Source organism: Chrysochloris asiatica, unplaced genomic scaffold (genome assembly GCF_000296735.1).
Source record: "Chrysochloris asiatica unplaced genomic scaffold, ChrAsi1.0 scaffold00061, whole genome shotgun sequence".
Taxonomy (NCBI): Eukaryota; Metazoa; Chordata; class Mammalia; order Afrosoricida; family Chrysochloridae; genus Chrysochloris; species Chrysochloris asiatica.
The window spans coordinates 13,227,022-13,248,789 of record NW_006408579.1 but is presented as its reverse complement, the minus strand read 5'-3'; the positions used below and the strand labels follow the sequence as shown (position 1 = coordinate 13,248,789).

Genomic DNA, 21,768 nt, shown 5'->3' with positions numbered 1-21,768 from the left:
GTCTGACAGATCTTAGCTGAAAGCAGAGAATATCAGAAAGATGTTTACTTGTGCTTTACTGACTATGCAAAGGCTTTCGATTGTGTGGAGCATGACAAGCTATGGACAATATTGCAAAGTATGAGTATTCCAGAACACTTAATTGTGCTCATGAGGAATCTATACCTGGACCAAGACCAAAATGGATGTCAGGAGAGACTCTGAGACTTACTCTTTAATATAGATTAACTAAAGCAACTGATGAGTTGCATTTGAGTTTTGATGTTGGAGAAGAATATTGAAGGTACAATGGACTACCAGAAGAACAAAAAGATCTGTGTTGGAAGAAGTACAGCTGGAGCGCTCCTTAGAAATCAGGGTAATGAGGTTTGGTCTTTCATACTTTGGACATGTTATCAGGAAGGACCAGTTCCTGGAAGACATTGTGCTTATTAAAGTGGAAGATCAGTGAAAAAGAGGAAGACCCCAACAAGATGGATTGAAACAGTGGCAGCAGCAATGGGCTCAACCATAACAATGATGAGGATTGTACAGGACCTGAGAGTGTTTTGTTTTGTTATTCATAGAGTTGCTATATGAGTTGGAATCAACTCAATGGCACCGAACAATAACAACAACAAAATGGTGATGTAAAATTGTTGAACAGAAAATTTCAAAGGGCAACTCAAAAAGGCAAAGTAAAGTATTAAAATGAAATATGCAAAAGATCTGGAGTTAGAAAGCCAAAGGGAAGAACATGCTAATTATTTCAAAAGGTGAAAAAAAACTGAAGAAAAATTCAAGCCTCAAGTTTCAATATTGAAAGATTCTATGGACATAATATTGAAGGTGCTAGAAGTATCAAATGAAAATGGAAGGAATACACAAAGTTACTGGTCCAAAAGAAAACTTGTCAAAGTTCAGTCATTTCAAGAGGTAACCTATGGTTAAGAACCAATGGTATACAAGGGAAAAGTCCAATAAAGGCATTGGTAAAAAACAAGATTCTAGGAATGGTAGGAATACCAATCTCAACTAATCAGTGCAGCACTGGAAACACTCACTCATCTATGCCAAGAAATCTGGAAGACAGCTACCAGGTCAACCAACTAGAACAGATCCATATTTGTGCCCATTCCAAAGAAAGATGACCCAATAGAATATGGAAATTGTCGAACAATATCATTAATATCACATGCAAGTAAAGTTTTGCTGAAGATAGTTCAAAAATGGTTGCAGCAGTACACCTACTGGGAGCTTCCAGAAATTCAAGTTGGATCCAGAAGAGAACATGGAACTAGGGAAATCATTGCTAACATCAAATGGATCTTTGCTGAAAGCAGAAAATACCAGAAAGAAGTTTATTTTTGTTTTGTTGACCATGCAAAAGCATTCGACTATGTGGGTCATAACAAACTACGGATAATAATGTGAAGAATGTGAACTTCAGAACACTTAATTGACTTCATACAACAAGCACTGGACTGTGAACTACAAGGTCCATGGTTCGAGCCTGCCAGCCGCTCCATGGAAGAAAGATGAGGCTTTCTACTAACGTCAAGATTTTTAAAAGCCTTGGAAACCCTACACAGGGTTGCTTTGAGTTGGAACCTATATATTGTGCTCATGTGAAACCTGAATAAGGAGGTATGTTGTTATTGTTAATACGGTCGAGTCAGTTCCGACTCATAGTGACCCTGTATAGGGTTTCCGAGGAGTAGCTGATGAGCTTGAACCACAGACCTTATGATGCAAACTAACCTTGCAGGCCAGTGCATTAACCCAATATAGCATGGTTTGCAATCTGGAGAAGTGTGTATCAGGGTTGTATCCTTTCACCATACATATTCTATATGCCTGGTGAGCAAATGATCAGAGAAGTTGAACTACATGAAGAAGCATGCAGCATCAGGATTGGAAATAGACTCATTAACAACTTGAGATAGGCAGATGATACAATCTTGCTTGCTGAAAAGAAGACGACTTGAAACACTATTGAAGATCGAAGACTACAGCCTTCAGTACAGATTACAACTCAATGTAAAGGTAACAAAAATTCTCACAAATGGACCAATAAGCAGCATCCTGATAAATGGAGAAAAGATGAAAGTTGTCAAGGATTTATTTTACTTGGATCCACAATCAATGCTCTTGGAAGCAGTAATCAAGAAATCAAAGGACTTATTACATTGTGTAAATCTACTTAAAAAAAAACTTCTAAAAATGTTTTAAAAGAGCAAAGATGTCAAACTGAGGACGAAGGTACACCTAACCCAAGTCATCATATTTTCCATAGCCTCATATGCATGTGAAAGTTGGAGAATGAATAAGGAACTCAAGAGAAGAATTAATGCATTTGAATTGTGGTGGCAAAGAATACTGAAATTATCATAAACTGCCAGATCTGTCGTGGAAGATGTATTGCCAGAACACTCCCTTAGATGCAAGGATGGCGAGACTTTGTTTCATATACTTTGAACATTTTATCAGGAGGGACAGATCCCTGAAGAAGGACATTATGCTTAATAAAGTAAAGGGTAAATAAAAAACAGGACAACCCTCAATGAGATGGAACTGACACAGTGGCTACAACAATGGGTTTAACATAACAATTGTGAAGATGGCGGCGCAGGATTGGACAGTGTTCCATTCTGTTGTACATAGAGTCACTTTGAGTTGGAACCAATTCAATGACCCATAACAACCATAAAAACATCTTATAGCTATCTGACAACAATTGGTTTTTCTTGGGTTATTCTACATGTAGAATGCCCAACAAAAGCCTATGATTCTCCCCACTTAGTGATCTCGGAATCTTTCCCTGAAAAAGCCTGGGGATGACGAATCTTCTGCTCAGATGGGGTTGGGCAACTGTCCAGACCATCACCTGGTGGAGCTTCAATGGAATCACAACCAGCAGTTCATTCAGCCTCTGCTGCTTCTCTCGATGATATGCCTCCAGGGCCTCCTCCGCTGCATTCAGATTATTTGCCACAATTTTTACCTGTAGAAAACTCATGTGTGAAATGTTGAAAAGAAAATTTCAATGAACTTACACCTAAAGTGGTGACTAGGGCATCTTTGAGGGAAGTAAAAGGATGGGCAGGGTCTGTTTTGTTGGATTGTGATTAGATAGCTGTTTTCTACTTGCTAAGAGATGGTCCACAGCACTTTTTGTATCATTCCTATATCCCCAGATTGATCAAAGTTTTGTGGATAGGAGCTCGGAAACATTCTCTCCCTGGCCTTTTATTTTCTGCTTGAACAACAGCCCTCAGGAATAAAATTTCTTTGCCAGAATGATTAGAATTTTGTTTGACTATAAGACCTAAATAAGCTCAAGGAGAAAGCCTTTGAAAGTAAGGAAACTACTGACTATCATAGATTAAGACATCTCCTAAAAAACCTGGAGGTTTCCCCAAATATTTCCAATTTACAACAGGAAAAATAATCCAGCAAATATATTTCTAAATATGAATGTCAAGTGATGGCATTCATGGCAAAAGTGACTAAGAAGGAAATGAGCATGTTAAGACACAAATTCTTCAACATAATTTTACTAGAAGCTTAAACAATGGTCTTCAGAATAGGATGCATGCACCCCAGGGAGTTAAAAAAAAAACACAAAATCTATTGTGGAGCAAGAAGGAAGTATCCAAATTTTGAATTCTTTTTTATTTCATTCTTTTTAATATCCTTTTTTGGGACTGTCTCACAATGTACAAAATATATTGTACAAGAGCTCACTGAAAAAATTTATAAAGAAATATACATTTCTTTGGGATGGGGAAACAATTTTACTTGTATAATTATATGTCATCAAAAAAGTTTGGAGACCAATGACTTATTAAAAAGAAAGTCTAGTCATCATCAAAAGAGCAATGGTCCCCACAACGATAACGCTGGAGGAGGAAACATTGGGTGTAACATCTGAACTGTTTCTTCTCTGGGGAGAACTCCTAACAGATGATTTTGCTATGGCATGACAATATTGTAACTTGGCGGATGTCAGAGAGAAGAAAATAAAGCAGGCAGATCACCTTACTTTTTTGGACAGTGCATCATATTCCTTCTTGAGATTATCAATATGTTTCTTTTCGTCAACTAATGCCTCCTCGATGTCCAGCCTTTTCTCTCGAAGTTGAAGGGCCAGTTCAAAAAGAGATGCATCACAATCTAAAAAGACAGTCACACAGACACACACATAAAGAAGAAACTCGATTTGTTATGGAATTCAGTAGCACTGGAAATGTAGACTTCAGAGCTATGGAATTAATAAAGCCCACTTGTGGATCCACAACATTTATGGCTTCATTGTTTCAAGAGGAAACTACTAATAGTTTTAATAATCACAATAGCAATTGAGTTACTAACATCTATGATCTGAGTCAGGCTTTATATATATTAACTCAGTCAACGCTCACAGAACTGCGAGGTAGAAGCTATTGCTTCCATTTTATAGGTGAAGGCCCTACACCTCAGAGAGGTCTGTACTATCTAGTACAAAACAGAACGGTATTACGGTATTCTGCATTATTTCCACTGTATCCCATTAAGATCTACATTTATTCATCAAGTTACAGATAAAAGAATGTAAACATATCAAGGGTCCTATAATGGAAATTAAGAAGCTCCAGTAGCATAGTGATTACGAGTCAGGCTGCTGACCTCAAGATCAGCAGTTCAAAACTACCAGCTGTTCCACTGGAGAAAGATGAGGCCTTCTGCTCCTGTAAAGGTTTACAGCCTCGGAAACCCTGTACAGTGTTGCTGTGAGTCAGAACTGACTCCACAGCACACAACCACTACAGTGGAAGTTAAAAACCCTAGTTTCAGACCTAATTCTACTACTAAGCTAACTGAGACACTGTTCAATTATTTTACTCCACAGTAAAATAATGATTTGTAGTACAAGTTTTTCTAGCTCTCTTCCACTCAAAAATATTATAATTTTAAGAAGACTCTTGGTTCCAAAAATCTACTGGTTGAAACTTTCTATGAGATGTCTAGTGAAACAAATCTCAGACCAAACTGAATGCTTTTTGTTTTGTTTTGTTTTTTTCTACTGAATCATTCAGCTAATGAGACTGTAAGAATATTGTCTGCTTGCCCCATATTAGTTTCACTGAAAACAATAAACATAAAATTGCCAAATGTCTCCAGAAAACTTGGCAAATTGCCCCTACCAAACAGATTGGAAATACTAAAGATTAAATAGGTTTGACAAAAAGGTGGAATCTTTTAAGAAAAGGCAAAGTTACAATCTGGTGTTTCTCCACAAATTAAGACTTGCCGGATTATTTATATCGACTCTGAATCAATTGGGAAGAGCGCAGGCAGCACAGTGCTCAAAAAGATCACCGTCTACTCTGTCCTATTGGGTCACTAGGAGTCATAATTGACTCAAAGGCAACAGGTTTTGAATCAGCTGATGATTGTCTAGGCATCATTTTGTTACCCGTAAGTGGCTGTCTACAGGAAGAGATAACAGACATCCAGAAAACCCTAAAATAATTCACTTCAGTTCAGGTAAGGACAAAGAAGTTGGTGATCAATTGCTGTTAGGACTGACTGTGAGGGTTGGAAATGTAAAGGTAGATGTTTTATAGCAAGGAGGGGAGTGATTAACTTTGCAGTCTAGTAATGGAGTTTCCTGGGACCATTAAGGGAGAAGAACGGAGAGCAGGACCCTACCCAGAAAAGCAGTGACGCCAGAGATGGAGGCAAAGACGATGACGTGGAGAGATGGAGCAGCTGGGGACTCAAGACTCAGAGAAGTACAGGGTCTGTGTGCTGATGACAGAGGAGCAGGCTTGCAGGCTATGGTTGGTTGGTGATGCATGGAGGGGATTGTAACCATAGGATGAATGTAAAGCTAATGTTCTCGCATGTAAACTATCACAGAATTCACAATAAAACATTTTAAAAAAAGAGAAGTTGGTGATCTGCTTAAGCACTGGGCCACTAGGATTCCTTATGTAAAGATTATAGTCAAGGGCAGTTCTACTCTGTAACACGGGTCAGTATGAGTTAAAATCAACTTAATAGCTCCCAACAACAACATACTTCAAACATCTCAAATCACTCTACTTAATTTATGAGAGAATGGTGGTGGTGGTGGTGGTTGTGTGCCGTGGAGTTGGTTCCAACTCATAGCAACCCTGTACAGTGTTTCCAAGGCTGTCAATCTTTATGGGAGCAGAAAGCCTCATCTTTCTCCGGCGGAACAGCTGGTAGTTTTGAACTGCTGACCTTGCGGTTTGCAGCCCAATTCGTAACCACTACGCTACCAGAGTTCCTTTATGAGAGACTAGAGAAACATAAAAAGGATATAACTGTTGCTCCACATTCACACTTCATAAAGAGCCCATGGTTTTATCTAACTTACTCGTTGGGCAGATTGAATCATCAAAAACCTCAGCTTCTGAACCAGACTCATCCTCATCACTCTCCAAGCTGGATTCGTCTTCACTTGATTCTTCACTCTCCTCATCTTCATCTAAGGAGAGAGGCGAACACTGTTACCAAACAACGAAGTTCCTGTGTCAAACTAAATTGCAGGTATCCAAAGTAATTTTCAATGAGTTAGTCACTAGAAAAATACCAAAGAGATAAAAAGCAAGAAGTTACTCAGTATTTTCAGGATATTTGAAAATGGTTAAAGCACAGAGACCATAAACTCAGATGCTTGCAGAGGGCTTAGCAGCCATTACCAGTGCATCAAGTCAAAGGGGAGTTGAGAGTAGTCTGCTGCACTGCTTGTGCTGATCTCCCTGACACACATGGTTATGCACAATTATTAACCACCAAAAATAGAAAAGATAGCCATAACTTATTTGAAGTGGGAAAAAAAATCCAGATTCATTGATATCAAGTCAATTCCAACTCATAGCAAACCTATAGAGTAGAGAAAAAAATAACTCTTTAGGTTTCTAACTCTGTAAATTTGATGGATTGAACTGTCTACCTTTCAATTAGTGGTCAAGTACTTAATCACTAAGCTGCTCTGGTAGGGTAGTGGTTATGAGTTGGGCTGCTAATCTCACAGTCAGAAGTTTGAAATTACCAGAGGTTCCATGGCAGAAAGAAGTGGCTTTCTGCTTCTGTAAAGATTTACAGCCTTGGAAACCCTATTCAGGATCACTATGAGTCGGAACCGACTCCATGACACATAACCACTAACCACTTAACCGCTATGCTACCAGGCACTCCTTATCTGACATAACTATTTAGTCTATATGCAAACTTGTCTGGTGGCAAGGTTGTTAAGTACTCAATCGCTAACTGAAAAGTAAATGGTCTGATGGCAGCCATTCAAGGGAGAAAGATGTGGCAGTCTGTTTGAAATTCTACTCTGTCCTATAGGGTTGCTGTGAGTGAGTCAGAATATCAACTTTAACAGCAACGGGTTTATTGGTGAGCTTACTTAGATTATTCATTCTCTGCTATAGGAAGATTACTTTTCTGTTAGGTGACACTGAGTCTATTCCAACTTGTGGCAACCTCTTGAGACATAATAGTGCTGTCCCACTGTTGTTTTTTGGTGATAATCTTTTCAAAAGCAGATCAAGTCATTCTGCCATAGAGACATGGGGTGGGTTCAAACCACCAACCTTTCTGTTAGCAACACAGTGCTTAACTTTTGTATCACTGCAGCTCCTTTGAAATATTACAGTTATTTTATTTTTGGGTAGTGTAGCAGACTGCAAGGAAATCTGGTAGTGTAATGGTTACAAATTGGGATGCAAACCTCAAGGTCAGTAGTTGGAAACTACCAGCTGTTCAATGGGAGAAAGTTGAGGCTTTCTGCTCCCGTAAAGATTTACATCCTTGGAAACCCTGTACAGGGTTGCTATGAGTCAGAACCGACTCCACGGCATATAACCACCACCACCACCATAGCAGACTCCATTGGGAGTGATATATATGTTGTTGTTGTTATTGTTGTTCTTATGTGCAGTGGAATGGGTTCCAACTCATAGCAACCCTGTATAGGGTTTCCGAGGCTGTAAATCTTTGTTGTTGTTGTGTGCCATGGAGTCAGTTCCGACTCATAGCAACCCTGTACAGGGTTTCTGAGGCTGTAAATCTTTACGGGAGCAGAAAGCCTCATCTTTCTCCTGCGGAACAGCTGGTAGTTTCGAACTGCTTACCCTGAGGTTAGCAGTCCTATTCATAACCACTACACTACCAGAGCTCATATTTTATAAAATCCAAACTTTTCAGACTCTTGAAACACATCTGTCTCCAAGGGTTCTGAATAAAGGTTGCAGGCCTTCTCGTCTCAACCTACTCTCCAATTTCTTTTAAAACACCTTGTGGTCATCTAGGAATCAGAGGTCACTAATTTGGAATTTCTGCACTGTAGCAAATTAAAGATGTGAACTTTGCACTATCCAGAAAATTTCTTAAATTTAACATCTTGCAAGGATTTCTGGCAAGATGCTAAAGTAGGCAAATAAGCTATGCAGACCACTACAACAAAGACACAAGAAACCAAAGGAAACAAATATGGATATTATCCTGGAACCCTGCACTTCAAAGGACAGGATAAAGAAGTGGACTGAATACTGACTAGAAGAAGCAGCTGAACAAAACCAGCAAACAAGGAGGCAAATGGAACAGTGAATTGTCAACTAGCCTGACAGTGTGGCCATTTTGAATTTTAAGAGCATTTGACAAAATTCAACACCCATTCCTCACTAAAACAAAAACACTCAACAAAGTAAAAATAGAAGGGAAATTTCTCAACAAAACTACAAGTGTCCTGGTAGTGCAGTGGGTTAAGCACTAGACTGCTGACAGAAATGTTGATGTTTTGAAGCCACTATAACATACACTTCAGGAGAAAGATTTACATCCTCAGAAACCCCATGCAGGGTCGCAATGTGTTGGAACCAACTCCACAGCACCACACCACCACCATAGGGTCTCTAGGCATCCTGATGTGGCACTGTGGGTTAATGCACTGTAATACAATGTCAGTTTGAACTGCAAGGTGGGTGGTTCAAGCTCACCAGTCACTCCTTGGAAACCCTATAAAGGGTTGCTATTCATCAGAACTGATTCAACAGCCATTAAAAAAACAACAAAGAGTCCCTATGAAGTAATTTGGTTTTGGTCAGGGTATACAAATCTAACAGTCAATATTAATCTCAGCAGAGAGAGACCAAAAGCATTTTCCTTATGAACAGAGACCAGACAAGGATGCCCTTGTATCACCACTCCTATTCAGCATTGTATTGGAGATCTTAGCCAGAGCAATAAGGTAAGACAGGGAAATAGAAGGCTTTCAAATTAGCAAAGAAGAAGTAAAACTATCTCTGTTTGCAGATGATATGATCTTAGGAAATCTCAAAGACTCAGAAGACAGTTAAAATAACTAATTAAAAGTTTCAACAAGGCAGCAGAGTACAAGATCACCATTGAAAAATAAGTTTGACGCCTTTACTGTAACAAAGTGAACTCTGAAAAGGAAATTAGGAAAACAGTACCATTTATAACAGGCACCCTAAAAATGACATACTTGGGAATAAATCTAAGCAGAGGTGAAGACTTATACAATGAACACTACAAAACCACTTCTACAAGAAACCAAAAGAGACCACATAAATGGTAGAATATACAATTCTCAAAAATAATGAAGGCAAAGGAGAAAACTGGGATGTATCCAGAGATAACTGCTGCTATATACACAGTCCTGTAATGACAATAATCTTCAAATGGATGCACAAATAGTCATGCAAGCTGAGCAGGTGTGAGAAGGATAATGAGACTATACCCATGAATATACTTCATTGTTATTAAGTGCCATCGAGTCTATTCTGACTCATAGTGACCCTGTATACAGTTTCTGAGGAGCAGCTGGTGGGTTTGAACTGCCGACCTTGTATATATGTTTGACAGAGAGTATTGCTACCAATTTATTTACCTTTGCTGAAAATATATACATAACTATAGTAGAGCAGGAGTCCTGATGTGGCGCTGTGGGTTAATGCACTGGACTGAAAGTTTGTTTGAACCACAAGGTCAGTGGTTCAAACTCACCAGTCACTCCTCAGAAATACTATACAGGGTTGCTAAGGTTCAGAACTGACTAGATGGCACTTAACAACATAGTAGAGCAGGAATCCTGGTATGGTGTTGTAGGATAAACACTAACCACAAGGTTGGTGGTTCAAACCCACCAGATACTCCTTGGAAACCCTATTTAGGGCCACTGTGAGTCAGAACCAACTCAATGGCACTTAACAACTAAACTGGGATGTATCCAGAGGTAACTGCTGCTATATACACAGTCCTGTAATAACAATCATCTTCAAGTGGTTGCATAATAGACCTTACAGGGAGCAAAGTTATGAAAACTCTTTAGCCATACCAAACACCTTGAGGAAATGAAGTGCTGGGCCTAGGGGTGCACCAAGGTCAACTGACATAACATAGTTCTCAAAGACAATCTTCTGAATCCTAGTTTGGTGGCTTAAAAGCAATTGGGGTCTTAAAAGCTTATGAGAAGCCATCTAAGGTACAACTAATAGTATATCTCTATCTGGAGCAAAGAAGCTTGAAGAAGCATGAAGAAACTCAAAGATATATAGAAACAATTAGTCCAATGGATCACGTGAACCTCAGCCTTCATGACCCTGAGAGCAAAAGAACTAGATGGTACCTAATCTGAAAGGGATTATATTAGAAGGTTCTGGATAGAGTGGGAGAAAATGTGGACAAAAGATGAAAACCGTAAAAAGACTAGGCTTACTAGTTAGGTGGAAACTGGTGGAATCTCTGAAACTATGGCCCTTAGTCACCCCCGTTAGGCTTGAAGTGAACTCACCCCTCAGTCACACAATCGAGAGGTGAACACTAACACTGGGGAGGTAGAGACTCCTTCAACAATCAACCAATCAACCACAGGAGAGCAAAAGGACAGCATCTGCCCATGGATAATGCTCAGAAAACATGAAGGGTTAGTAATGAGGGACAGAAACCGGAAACCAGAAAGAGGGAGGACGTGGGATAAATGATACTACGATTGTGGGATTGCAATTAATGACTTGAAACAAAACAGGAATTAATTGTTATATGGAAAATGGATTTGGTCTTTAAACCTTCACCCAATTCATAATAAAAGGTTAAGGAAAAAGATCTGTCTCAAAATTACTTTAAGTGAACTATAGTACATTATGAAGCAACTCAATATATGTTAAAATTAGACTTTAAAATTCATTACATGGACTTCAGTTTCTAGGAAGATGGAGTAGATCTAATTTTCTCCATTCTATTTGCTAAATACAACTAAACCCTAGACAGCACATTAAAAACAAGCAAAATAGACTCTGGAAAGTCAGACTGACTCAAACACTTCAGAAACCAACTCACAGCACTGTGGTGAGCTCCCTGGGCTGCTTCTTGCCTCATATGCTTCAGACTGGAAGATGACGAAGTCAGCAACCTGGAAATGCCACTGGCTACAAAGAAAGTCTCAGCAAAGGGCTGTCTGCTCTAGTCAAAGCACCCGGAAAGGGGCATCACTGTTCAGAAAGGGGCATAAAATGTTCACACAACAACCACTCTGCTATAATCAGTCACCACCGAAAAGCTGTGGTCACTCTCATAACCACAATAGCAAAGGCCAAGTGCAAAGACTAGACATCCAGTGTGGCAAGGCTGTAACAAGTCATCCCAATACCCTCACCAAGGTGCTGTTAAGAAGGTGAGTAGGGAGCTAGAACTATTCATCTGGAGCAGAAGATTGCAATTGAGATCATACAATACAAACCCCAAACCAGACCCAATATTATCTGCTGGGAGCAGTTGAATATAGAGAACGGCTTCACTTCTGCCACTTGACACAGTTCCGGCAGATGGAAAGGTCATCATGCAAGACAGATGGCTCTCAGAAGTCGCTTTCTATCTTCTCTTTAGGGTAATCTTGAATTTACTTGTAAAAATATAATATGGCCATTTTAACAACCTTTCACTATGAGTTCTACAAACCTTAGGAAAAACTGGCTTAGCAACAATTGCTTTCAGCTTTGATGGATTGAATACAAAGAGAATTGTGTAAATTACTCCCTTTCATAGAAAACCTAAGTAACTGCATTTGTAAGACCACAAAAGCAGATAGCAAATTAAAGTCAAGCTTACTTACCCCCATAGACCTCACCTCAATCAGACACTAGCTAGAATTCTTAAACCCCTACATACAGGCACCTGCGTGAACAAGCAGACAATAATGAACTTAAGTGAAGGATAGTTTTGACTTGATAATCTACATTTCCTGCAGCAATTAGTCAGGTTGGGCTTTATGCCACATAGCTTCCAAACAATTTAATGAATACTTTAGAAAAATAAATAAGTAGATGTTAGTATACTTTTATTATGAAAATAATAGTACATTATGTAGGATAGAAGATTGATAATTAGTTAGTAGGAATAATAAGGTAGTGCAAGCATTGATGATTAGTAGAAACTTATGTTACTTAGAAAATATAATCAGCAGTCTGATAAGTAGAAATGATTTGTGTAAAGTTTGACTTAATCTTTTAGTGGAAACAAGAAGAAACAATTTATCACATACTGGGAAAGGAGATGAAAGACAGTTTGAATATCACAGAAATGTTTTTGTCAAAGTTGTCTAATGACCAGGTGCAAGAATGTTGTGATTAACTGTGTAATAATTCAAGAAAAGATCAAAGTGTCAATTCATTATGTACTGTTTAGTTTTAAGTATAAAAATAAAGACTTGCTGAGCAGGGCCAGAGAGAACAACAAGCTAGACAGCACGGACAGCACAGCAGGCTGACTGAGAAAGCCTTTCATTTCTCCGCCGACTCTGCATCTCCTCTCATGTCCCACGACCCCCCACGGAGAGCTGGTCTTCCGCAATTATCAAGTTGATTCCTACTAATAACAACACTATCGCACTGGGTAGAATTCCCAATCAGACTGCCACAGCTTTCTCCTGTGGAGTGGCTGGTTGGTTTGAACCACCTATCTTTGGGTCAGCAGCCAAATGCTTACTCATTGTGCCACCATGGATACTTCTGTGATATACGATAGACCATCTAAAAGCATGGGAGGAAAAGATTTTGAGAAAATTTTTGGGGGAAATTAAGGTATTCAAAAGCACCTGTGTACACTGGGAAATATAAAAAGCCACATGCATGCCATGGACAGATGCATGCTCAGGAAAGATCAAGGAAGATTCCAAAGTTTCACTGTGGCTAATCTATATAGGCTAATGCAAGCATAAGTGAAGGCTGATGCAGAACTGTAGACAGTCTGGCAAAGTGTCAAAGAAGGGCCCCAACACAGAGTCAATGTGCAAAGACTGAGAGCGCTGTTTCTGTTTTTAACACTGATGCCTTTGAGTTGTGGTGTTGGAGGAGAATACTGAAAGTTCCATGGACTGCCAAAAGAACCAATAGATCTGTTTTGGAAAAAGTGCAGCCAGAGTGTTCCTTGGAGGCCAGGATGGCTAAGCTTCGCCTCTCATACTTTGGACATATTGTCCTGAGGAAACAGTTGCTGGAGAAGGATGTCATGCTGTGTAAGGTGGAGGGTCAGAGAAAAAGAGGAAGACCCCTAACGAGATGGATGGCATCATTGATGGACTCAAGTGTGGCAGCGGTAGTGAGGTTGGCCCAGGATTGGACATTGTTTCGTTCTGCTGTGCATGGGGTCACTATGAGTCGGTTCTGACTCGATGGCACCTGACTACAACAACAACAACATTTAAGGGCATCTCAATCAAAACAGACAGCACAAACTAAGTCTTCAACAGTCAGGAACAACAAAACCTAGGGAATGGGAGGAATCTGATTTTGAGAGTTACTACATTATATTTGAATGCCTCATTGTCAACGAAAGTCTCAGATTACCATAATGGATTAAAAAACAAGCCATGAGCCATCTATAGGCCATCTATGAGAGAATCACTTAAGTTACAGACACAAAGAAAGTAAAAGGTTGGGAAAAGGTATTCCACACAAATAGTAATCAAAAGGAAGCTGGGATGGCAATGTTATCATCAGAAAAAATAGACTAAGTAAAAAAGAATTACAAGAGACAAAGAGGACATTGTATATTACGTTAGGATTGATAAAAAGGTTCAATGCAGCAAATGGACAGAATTAAAGCAAACCATATGGGTTTCTTTATTCCCCATGGTACGAACACTGTAGCAGGAAAAAATACACATGAGGAGGCTTCAAAAAGTTCGTAGGAGGCTTCCATTATTTTTTCATTCAGTTTTTCTAGGAATTTTTTAAGCTCCCTCATAGATCTAATATGTGCTTTAGTTATTTCTCTATTTCATGGTAATGAGACTAAATGAAATAATATCTAAAAAAAGGATGCAAACCGCCTTCGCCTTCAACCTCCTTTTTCTTCACCCGTTTAATCTTCTTCTTTAGGACCTTCATAAGGAAGTTAGCAAATTTATTGTTTTCGCCAATGGCTACTTGGAAGCCAGAATAAAGTGCCTTTTCCTGCTCCTGGAGCTTAGTGACTTCATTTTTTTTCTCTTCCATCTCTGTGAGAGTCTCATTTATTTTCCACTAAATGAACAAACCAAAAATAAAATGAAACAAAAAACAAGAACAAATGAGAAATTAAACATATCTGGGAAACTAGGTCAGGGAGCAATATACATTGCAATGCAACGTGATAGCCTACAAACCTTTTTTTTTTTTTTTTTCAAGCTCCTTAATAGAATTTTACCATTTCTGATGTTTGAAGAGTCATCCATTTATTTGATTAAAGCTTTATAATTCTTCTATTTTTAATCAGTTAAATTCAGAATCAGATAAGTTTAAGTTGTTTTATGTGTAACTTCCTTAAAATAATCTAAATTAAATAGTTTTTATTTGATTACTATGACTTCAGCTGATATTTTGTCATGTGTGGTCTTATAAACACAAGTTTTATCCCCCACATTGTTATATTAAAATATATATATATATACATATAATCTTAATGAAATTGATATTCCTAGACACTGATGTGAATATTCAGAATGTGATATCTATTTACTAGATTCCTTATTACTTTAAAACAAAGATAATGTATAACTTTAAATTTAAAATATATATAACAAAGAACCTTCATTTCCTAAGGTATCAATGATATGTTACATTGAAACTAGCTATTTAAGAAAGTTGCTAATTTCTTCTCCACATACGTACATAAGGATTACATATAACCCAAATCCAATTTCATAAAATGGCTGGGAATTTTGAAAATATAAACTTTTGAAGCCCGTAGATCAACTAAATATAAAATTCACTTTTTTTCTTCTTCTTTTTTAATGTAAATTTTTATTGTGAATTGGGTGAAAATTACAGATCAGGTTCCATTCAATAATTCATACACATTTTGTTTCATGTTATTGAATGCAATCCCTTATTCAACTCCCTCCCTGCGTTTCCTGTTGCCAAGCCTTCTTCTTTCCTAACCTTCAGAATTTTATCCTTGAATAAATGCTGCCCTTTTGATCTCAAATGCTTAAACCATCCTATTGTGGGTATACTGACTTAGTGCTATTGTCCCTCTTCTAGATCTGCTCATATTGTAACTGAATATTGATACCTGAATAGTGACTAAGGGACATAGTCTTGGGGGTTCTACAGTCTATCTGACTTGTAAGTAAACCTGAATAAGATTTACTTAAAAAAAATAATAATACTCTCCCTTACCAATCATCAGACCAGATTCACTATAGAAACATGTTTCACTTTTCTCTGGCCAAGAATACCCAAAGACAGAGCAAGCAAGAAAATAAAGTGGGGCAAGAAGACAATAAAGAGATGAGGGCTAGAACAAAGGGGTAAATTAAGAAGCAAAAAGGAAAAGAATTAGGTTTCTTCCATAACCAAGTGTATAGCCATTCATACTTGCATGTCTTGTTCCTCTTTGTCTAATGAATTAACACGCTCTTGAAGAATGTTCTCCTGTTTTTCAAAATTCTTGAGAAGAAGCATTTCTTGAAATAATGTGACATGGTGCAGGTCAGACAATTTTATCTGAGTATCTAGTTTTAACTTCTGATGTCTCAGGATGCGAAGTTCTGCATCAAAAGTGACAATCAATTCTTTGATCTGCGATGGGAAAAGATTTGAGAATAGAAGTTAATAAGAGGCAAACTTATTTTTTAAACTAACGGTACTAATTTATGTGAAACTTATTATTTTCTCATTCTGCCTTCATTATGGATGGAGAAGTGTATGTGTGATCATATAAATGAATTCATTAATGTTATTAAATTTATATAAATGAAATTATTAAGTGGTAGGAGCTCTGTAGCACATTCCCTCCTATATGTTAGCTAATGATTAAACTATCAGGCATGACTACCCTTCTCACAGTTGTTGCTATTGTTAGGTGCTGTCCAGTCAGTTCCGACTCATAATCACCCTATGCACAACTGAAGAAAACACTGCCCGATCCTGCACCATTCTCACGATCGTTATGCGTGAGCCCATTACTAGTGCCCTGTGCCAATCCATCTTGTTGGGGGTCTTACTCTTTTTTTCTGACCCTCCACTTTACCAAGCATAATGTACTTCTCCGGGGATTGGTCCCTCTTGATAATAAGTCCAAAGTATGAGAGATGAAATTTCGCCATCCTTGCCTCAAGAAGCATTCTGGCTGTTACCTCTTCCAACACAGATTTGTTTGTTCCTCTGGCAGTCCATGGCACCCTAATATTGTTCTCCAACACCATAACTCAAATACAGCAATTCTCCTAAGGTCTTCCTTAGTCATTGTCCAACTTTCACATGCATTTGAGGTTATTAAAAATACCATGGCTTGGGTCAAGAGCACCTTAGTCCACAAACTGAAATTTTTGCTCTTTAACATTGTAGTCTTGTCAGATTTACCCAGTGCAATACATCATTTAATTTCTTGACTGCTGCTTCCATGAACGTTGAATTGTGGATCCAAGAAAATGATGTCTTTCACAACTTCAATCTTTTCTCCATTTATCATGATGGTCCAGTGGTGAGGAGTTTTGTTTTCTTTATATTGAGGTGCAATGCACACTGAAGGCTGTGGCTTTGGTTTTCATCAGTACATATTTTAAGTCCTCTTCATTTTCAGCAAGCAATGTTATATCACAAGTTAGTAATGAGTCTTCTTCTAATCTTGATGGTACATTCTTCTTCATATAATCCAGTATCTCAGATTATTTGATCAGCATACAGAATGAATAAGTATGGTGAAAGAATACAACCCTGGAACACACCTTTATTGATTTTATACCATTCAGTATCTGCTTATTTTGTTCAAATGACTATCTCTTGGTCTATGTAGGTTCCTCATGAGCACAATCAAGTGTTCTGGAACACACATTCTTTGCAGTATTATGATACACATATGATACACATAGTTGAAAGCCTTTGTATAGTCAAATAAAGCACAAGTAAATATCTTTCTGATATTTTCTGTTTTTCATCCATGATCCTCTTCTGAATCCAGTTTGAGTTCCTGGCTATTCTCTGTAATTGTTACAGGCATTTTTAAAATTATCTTCAGCACAATTTTACTTTCATGCAATATTAATCATATTGTCGGATGATTTCCACATTTCGTTGGGCCACTTCTCTTTGGAATGAGCATAAATATGCATCTCTTTCAGTCGGTTGTCCAGGTAGCTGTCTTCCAAATTTCTTGGCATAGATGAAAATCTCCAATGCTACATCAACTTTTTGGTAGATTTCAGTTTTTATTCTTTCAATTCCTGTAGTCTTGTTTTTTCCCAAGAAGTGCAGCTTGGACTTCTTCCTTTAGTACTATCAATTCTTGATCATATACTATCTCTTAAAATGTTTGAAAATTGACCATTTCTTTTTGGTACAGTGACTCTATGTATACCTTCCATCTTCTTTTGATACCTTCTCCATCATTTAATACTTTGCCCTTGGAATGCTTCAATATTGTAAGTTGAGACTTGAATTTTTTGCAATTCTTTTAGCTTGAGGGTGTTCTTCCTTTTTGGTTTTCTAACTCCAGGTCTTTTGCACATTTCATGGTAATACTTTACTTTGTCATCTTGAACGGCCCTTTGAAATTTCTGTTCAGCTCTCTGACTTCATTTCTTCCATTCACTTTAGCATCTCTACACTGGAGAACAAGTTTCAGAGTCTCTTCTGGCACCCATTTTGGTTTTTTTCTTTCTTCCCGTCTTTTTAATGACCTTTTGCTTTCTTCCTGTATGATATTCTTGACGTCATCCCACAGCTCTCCTGATCTTGGGTCTAATGCATCAAATCTTTAGATCATCTCTAAACTCAGGTGGGATATGTTCATATATTCAAGTCATATTTTGGTTCAAGTGGCCTTGTTTTATTTTTCTTCAGCTTGAGTCTGAACTTGCATATGAGCAATTGATGGTCTGTTTCACAGTCTGCACCTCACCTTATTTTGTATAAATCTCTAAACCTATGCCGAATACAATTACTTTTTAGAAGGTCAGGCATGAGGAACAAGCTGAGCCATCAGTGACAGGTACACAGATCAGAGTTTTGTTTTTGGTTTTTGGTGGGGAGTGAATGCAGTAGAATATAGATAAATAAGAAAACAGTTCTAATTTTCCCCCTGCTCTCCTCTTCTTCAACTTAAAAAAAGAATAGGCTCATCCCTTACCCTGTTGGCCAAATACTGCTGCATGTATAAGTGCTTAACCTCATCCCTCTTTGCAATCTCTATCTCTATATCTGTTGGCTCTGTTTTTTCAAATTCCAAGGACCTTGGAATATCCAGGCTGAACGTGGATGCTTTCGATGATCTAGACAAGGACTCTCGTGTTGTCGAATCCACATCCTTTCCAGAAGAAAGCTTGAGGAGTCTTCCACCAATGCCTACATATCCTGACTGTTCCATATGGGAGTGGTACTTTTCTTCCTGAACTTTCATCTGCTGTCGCTTAAAATCTAGCAGAGTTTCCTCATCGTACTGAAATCTCTTTTCTGGAACTTCTTCAGGGTGTATCTCAGGGATTTGAGGAATAGGGATATGCTGAGATACATGAAGAGTAGACTGGATGCTCCTCAGTTCTTGTACCAGGCACTGTATTTCCTCAATAACAGCCACTTTAAGGTCTCGAAGAGAGAGGATGCTCCTGTTCATTTGCATTTTTTTCCCATGGGCCTGAAAAACATAACAGGAAGGAAGTAAAATTACAGTCTTTTCAGAAAGGAACGTTTGGATTATGATTTATGCTTATTTTTGGAATGATGCAAAAATTCAAGATAAAAATTGATTTGTTCATCCTTGTTCTGACTTTTAGGCTTTGCTCATTTGGACCCTCCAAGAGTGGTGGACCTCTGCTCTTCATGGTGGCATCCGTTCAGCTGACTCATTGGGTTCCCCTGACCTCCTTCTACCACTCCATGTAAGTTCTTCCTGAAGGCTGTACTTAGCTAGATGGTCTACCCAGGAAGAGGAAAGTCATTCTTGGGTCAGAAACACACAAATAACTTCCTCTTCCTGCTGGAATTTAAAATCCCTTTCACTTAGATTTGCCTAGGACTGCCTTCCAGTGGGACTGCATTTTAGCCTATTTTCTTTTGGCCACATCATGATCGCTGTTTTCCCTGTGCAAGCAACATCATCACCCTGAATTCCAGGATCACATTGCACCAAGAGATTCCAGGACCCTTCCTTGATTCAATTTATCTAAGCCAAATTATTCCCTGCACCTCCAACCACAGGAACTATACATGCCCAATTCCTCCCTCATTATTAGTTCTCCCTATGGTCTATGCTCTCTAACTGTCCCTATTAGAGCCTTTAGGCACATGCAACCCTATTCTATGTGCAGTCATGCAACCAGATGGTCCAAAGATGATTAATAATTCCTTTACATTGTTATTAAGTGCTGTAGAGTCAGTTCCGACATATAGCAACCCTGTATAGAGTTTCTGAGGAACAGCTGTTGGGTTTGAACCTCCAACCCTGTGGCTAGTAGTCCAGTGTTTATCCTACAGCAACATACCAGGACACAACATAGATACATAGCTTAAAAAAAGAGAAACTCAAAAAGTACTTCTGTAGGCAATCTTAAAATTACCTATATATTTGATACCTATGAAACAAAATGCTGTTAACAAGATAGAGACATTCTTTACATACTTAAGAACAAACCTTTAAATCAGTAAGGACTTAAATTTTAAAAGCCAGCACTTAAGTGAATAGGAGACTACCTCTGAAACACCTGGAAGATGTAAGATGAGGTCTACAAGAACGAACCTAAACCATCCTGATAGCTGAAAGGCTCTCCTCTTTAGGGAATTGTCTCTACAGTTTAATCCTTTCTTTCTAGATTCTCAGATACCACACAAACAAACATGACAGGTAGGGGTGGGGTGGGGTGTGTGTGTGTGTGTGTGTGTGTGTGTGTGTGTAGATGGGTGGGTAAAATACATTATTTGTACAATGCCTTATACCTTTTTAAACAACTTGAAACTCTTTGTAAAATTTGACCACTACATTAACACTACCTGGTTGATTATCTTATTGTTGTGAATGATTCTATATATCCTTTGCACAGATGCGATAATTGAGAAATTTGCATGATTTGGCAAAGCTCACATGGGTATCAGTAGCAGAGATGGGAGTAGAAATCTGGTCTTCTAATATGCAGAATGTTGTGGTTGTTAAGTGCCATCAAGTTGGTTCTGACTTGCAGCAACCCTGATCTTGTGTTTAGCAGTGATCCTACAGTGCCACATCAGGACTCCAACTTGTAGAATAGTATGTTATATAGTATGTCAGCAAATGGTTAAGTGTTCAACTACCAGCCAGAAGGCAGTTCCAGCCCACCCAGACATTCCTTGGAAGTCAGTCCTGCTGATCTGATTCTAAAAGGTCACAGCATTGAAAACCCTATGGAGCAGTTCTGTTTTGTAGACATGCAGTTACAGGAGCCAGAACTGACTCAACAGTGACCACCAACAAGTTTATTCTGTGCTGCCACATTAATACAGTCGATTTCAGCATCGTGTGATTTAATTTAAGATGCCACACCTACCCATCTTCTCTAGCTAGACTATGAAATTTGGTTATTAAGAATATTTCTTTATGGTAATGGATGGAACATGATGGATAAAACAAGAATTACCTTAGATGAGCTGTTAGACATATAATCCAAACAATCACTAATAATATGTCAAAAATATCCAGAGCAAGGAGTCCTGATGTGGCACTGTGGGATAATGCATTAGATGGCAAAATTGATTTGAACCTCAAGGTTGATGGTTCAAATTCACCAGCCATTTCTTGGAAACAGGGTTGCTGTGAGTCCGAACTGACTTGATGACACTTAACAATAACAGTCCAGTAAAGCAAGATTGTGAGCTATGAAATATATTTATGGACATGAATTACCATATGAGTCCACTGCTGGCTTACACAGTACCTTTGGTAAAATATAAAAAGACACACTTTCCTCAAAATATTACATCTCTATTTGTTAGAAACTTATAAAGTATACTAGTATATTGTACCTGCAGTTATATGGCACCCAGTTTGGTGCCTTGAAATGTACAACCTGAACAGCCACACTTAGGAGACCCTATGCCAAGTTCTCCTAAAAATGATAGCTCAGGATCCTTCCAGGTCTCAAAGTATGAAAAGTCATATGTCGGTTTAAAGAGCAATTAAAGAATCAACATGTAGGGGAGAAAACATTTGGTAAGAAACTGAAGCTCTGAAGTCTTCATTACAAGAAGCAATTTGGAAGACTGTATAGTTCAGAAGGTATATTTGTTGTTGTTGTTAAGTGCC

General features: G+C 38.4%; 1 protein-coding gene across 1 annotated transcript in view; it reads right to left on the bottom strand.

Annotated features, from left to right (window-relative positions):
* Positions 1-21,768, bottom strand: part of WDR52 (WD repeat domain 52) — a 158,110-nt gene that overhangs the window by 14,540 nt on the left and 121,802 nt on the right. Inside the window, exons 24-29 of the mRNA XM_006864205.1 lie at positions 18,628-19,131; positions 15,876-16,079; positions 14,345-14,540; positions 6,368-6,478; positions 4,025-4,155; positions 2,867-2,983 (exon numbers count right to left, since the gene is read on the bottom strand). Coding sequence (XP_006864267.1) covers positions 2,867-2,983; positions 4,025-4,155; positions 6,368-6,478; positions 14,345-14,540; positions 15,876-16,079; positions 18,628-19,131 — 1,263 coding nt within the window. The remainder of the gene's footprint in view (positions 1-2,866; positions 2,984-4,024; positions 4,156-6,367; positions 6,479-14,344; positions 14,541-15,875; positions 16,080-18,627; positions 19,132-21,768) is intronic.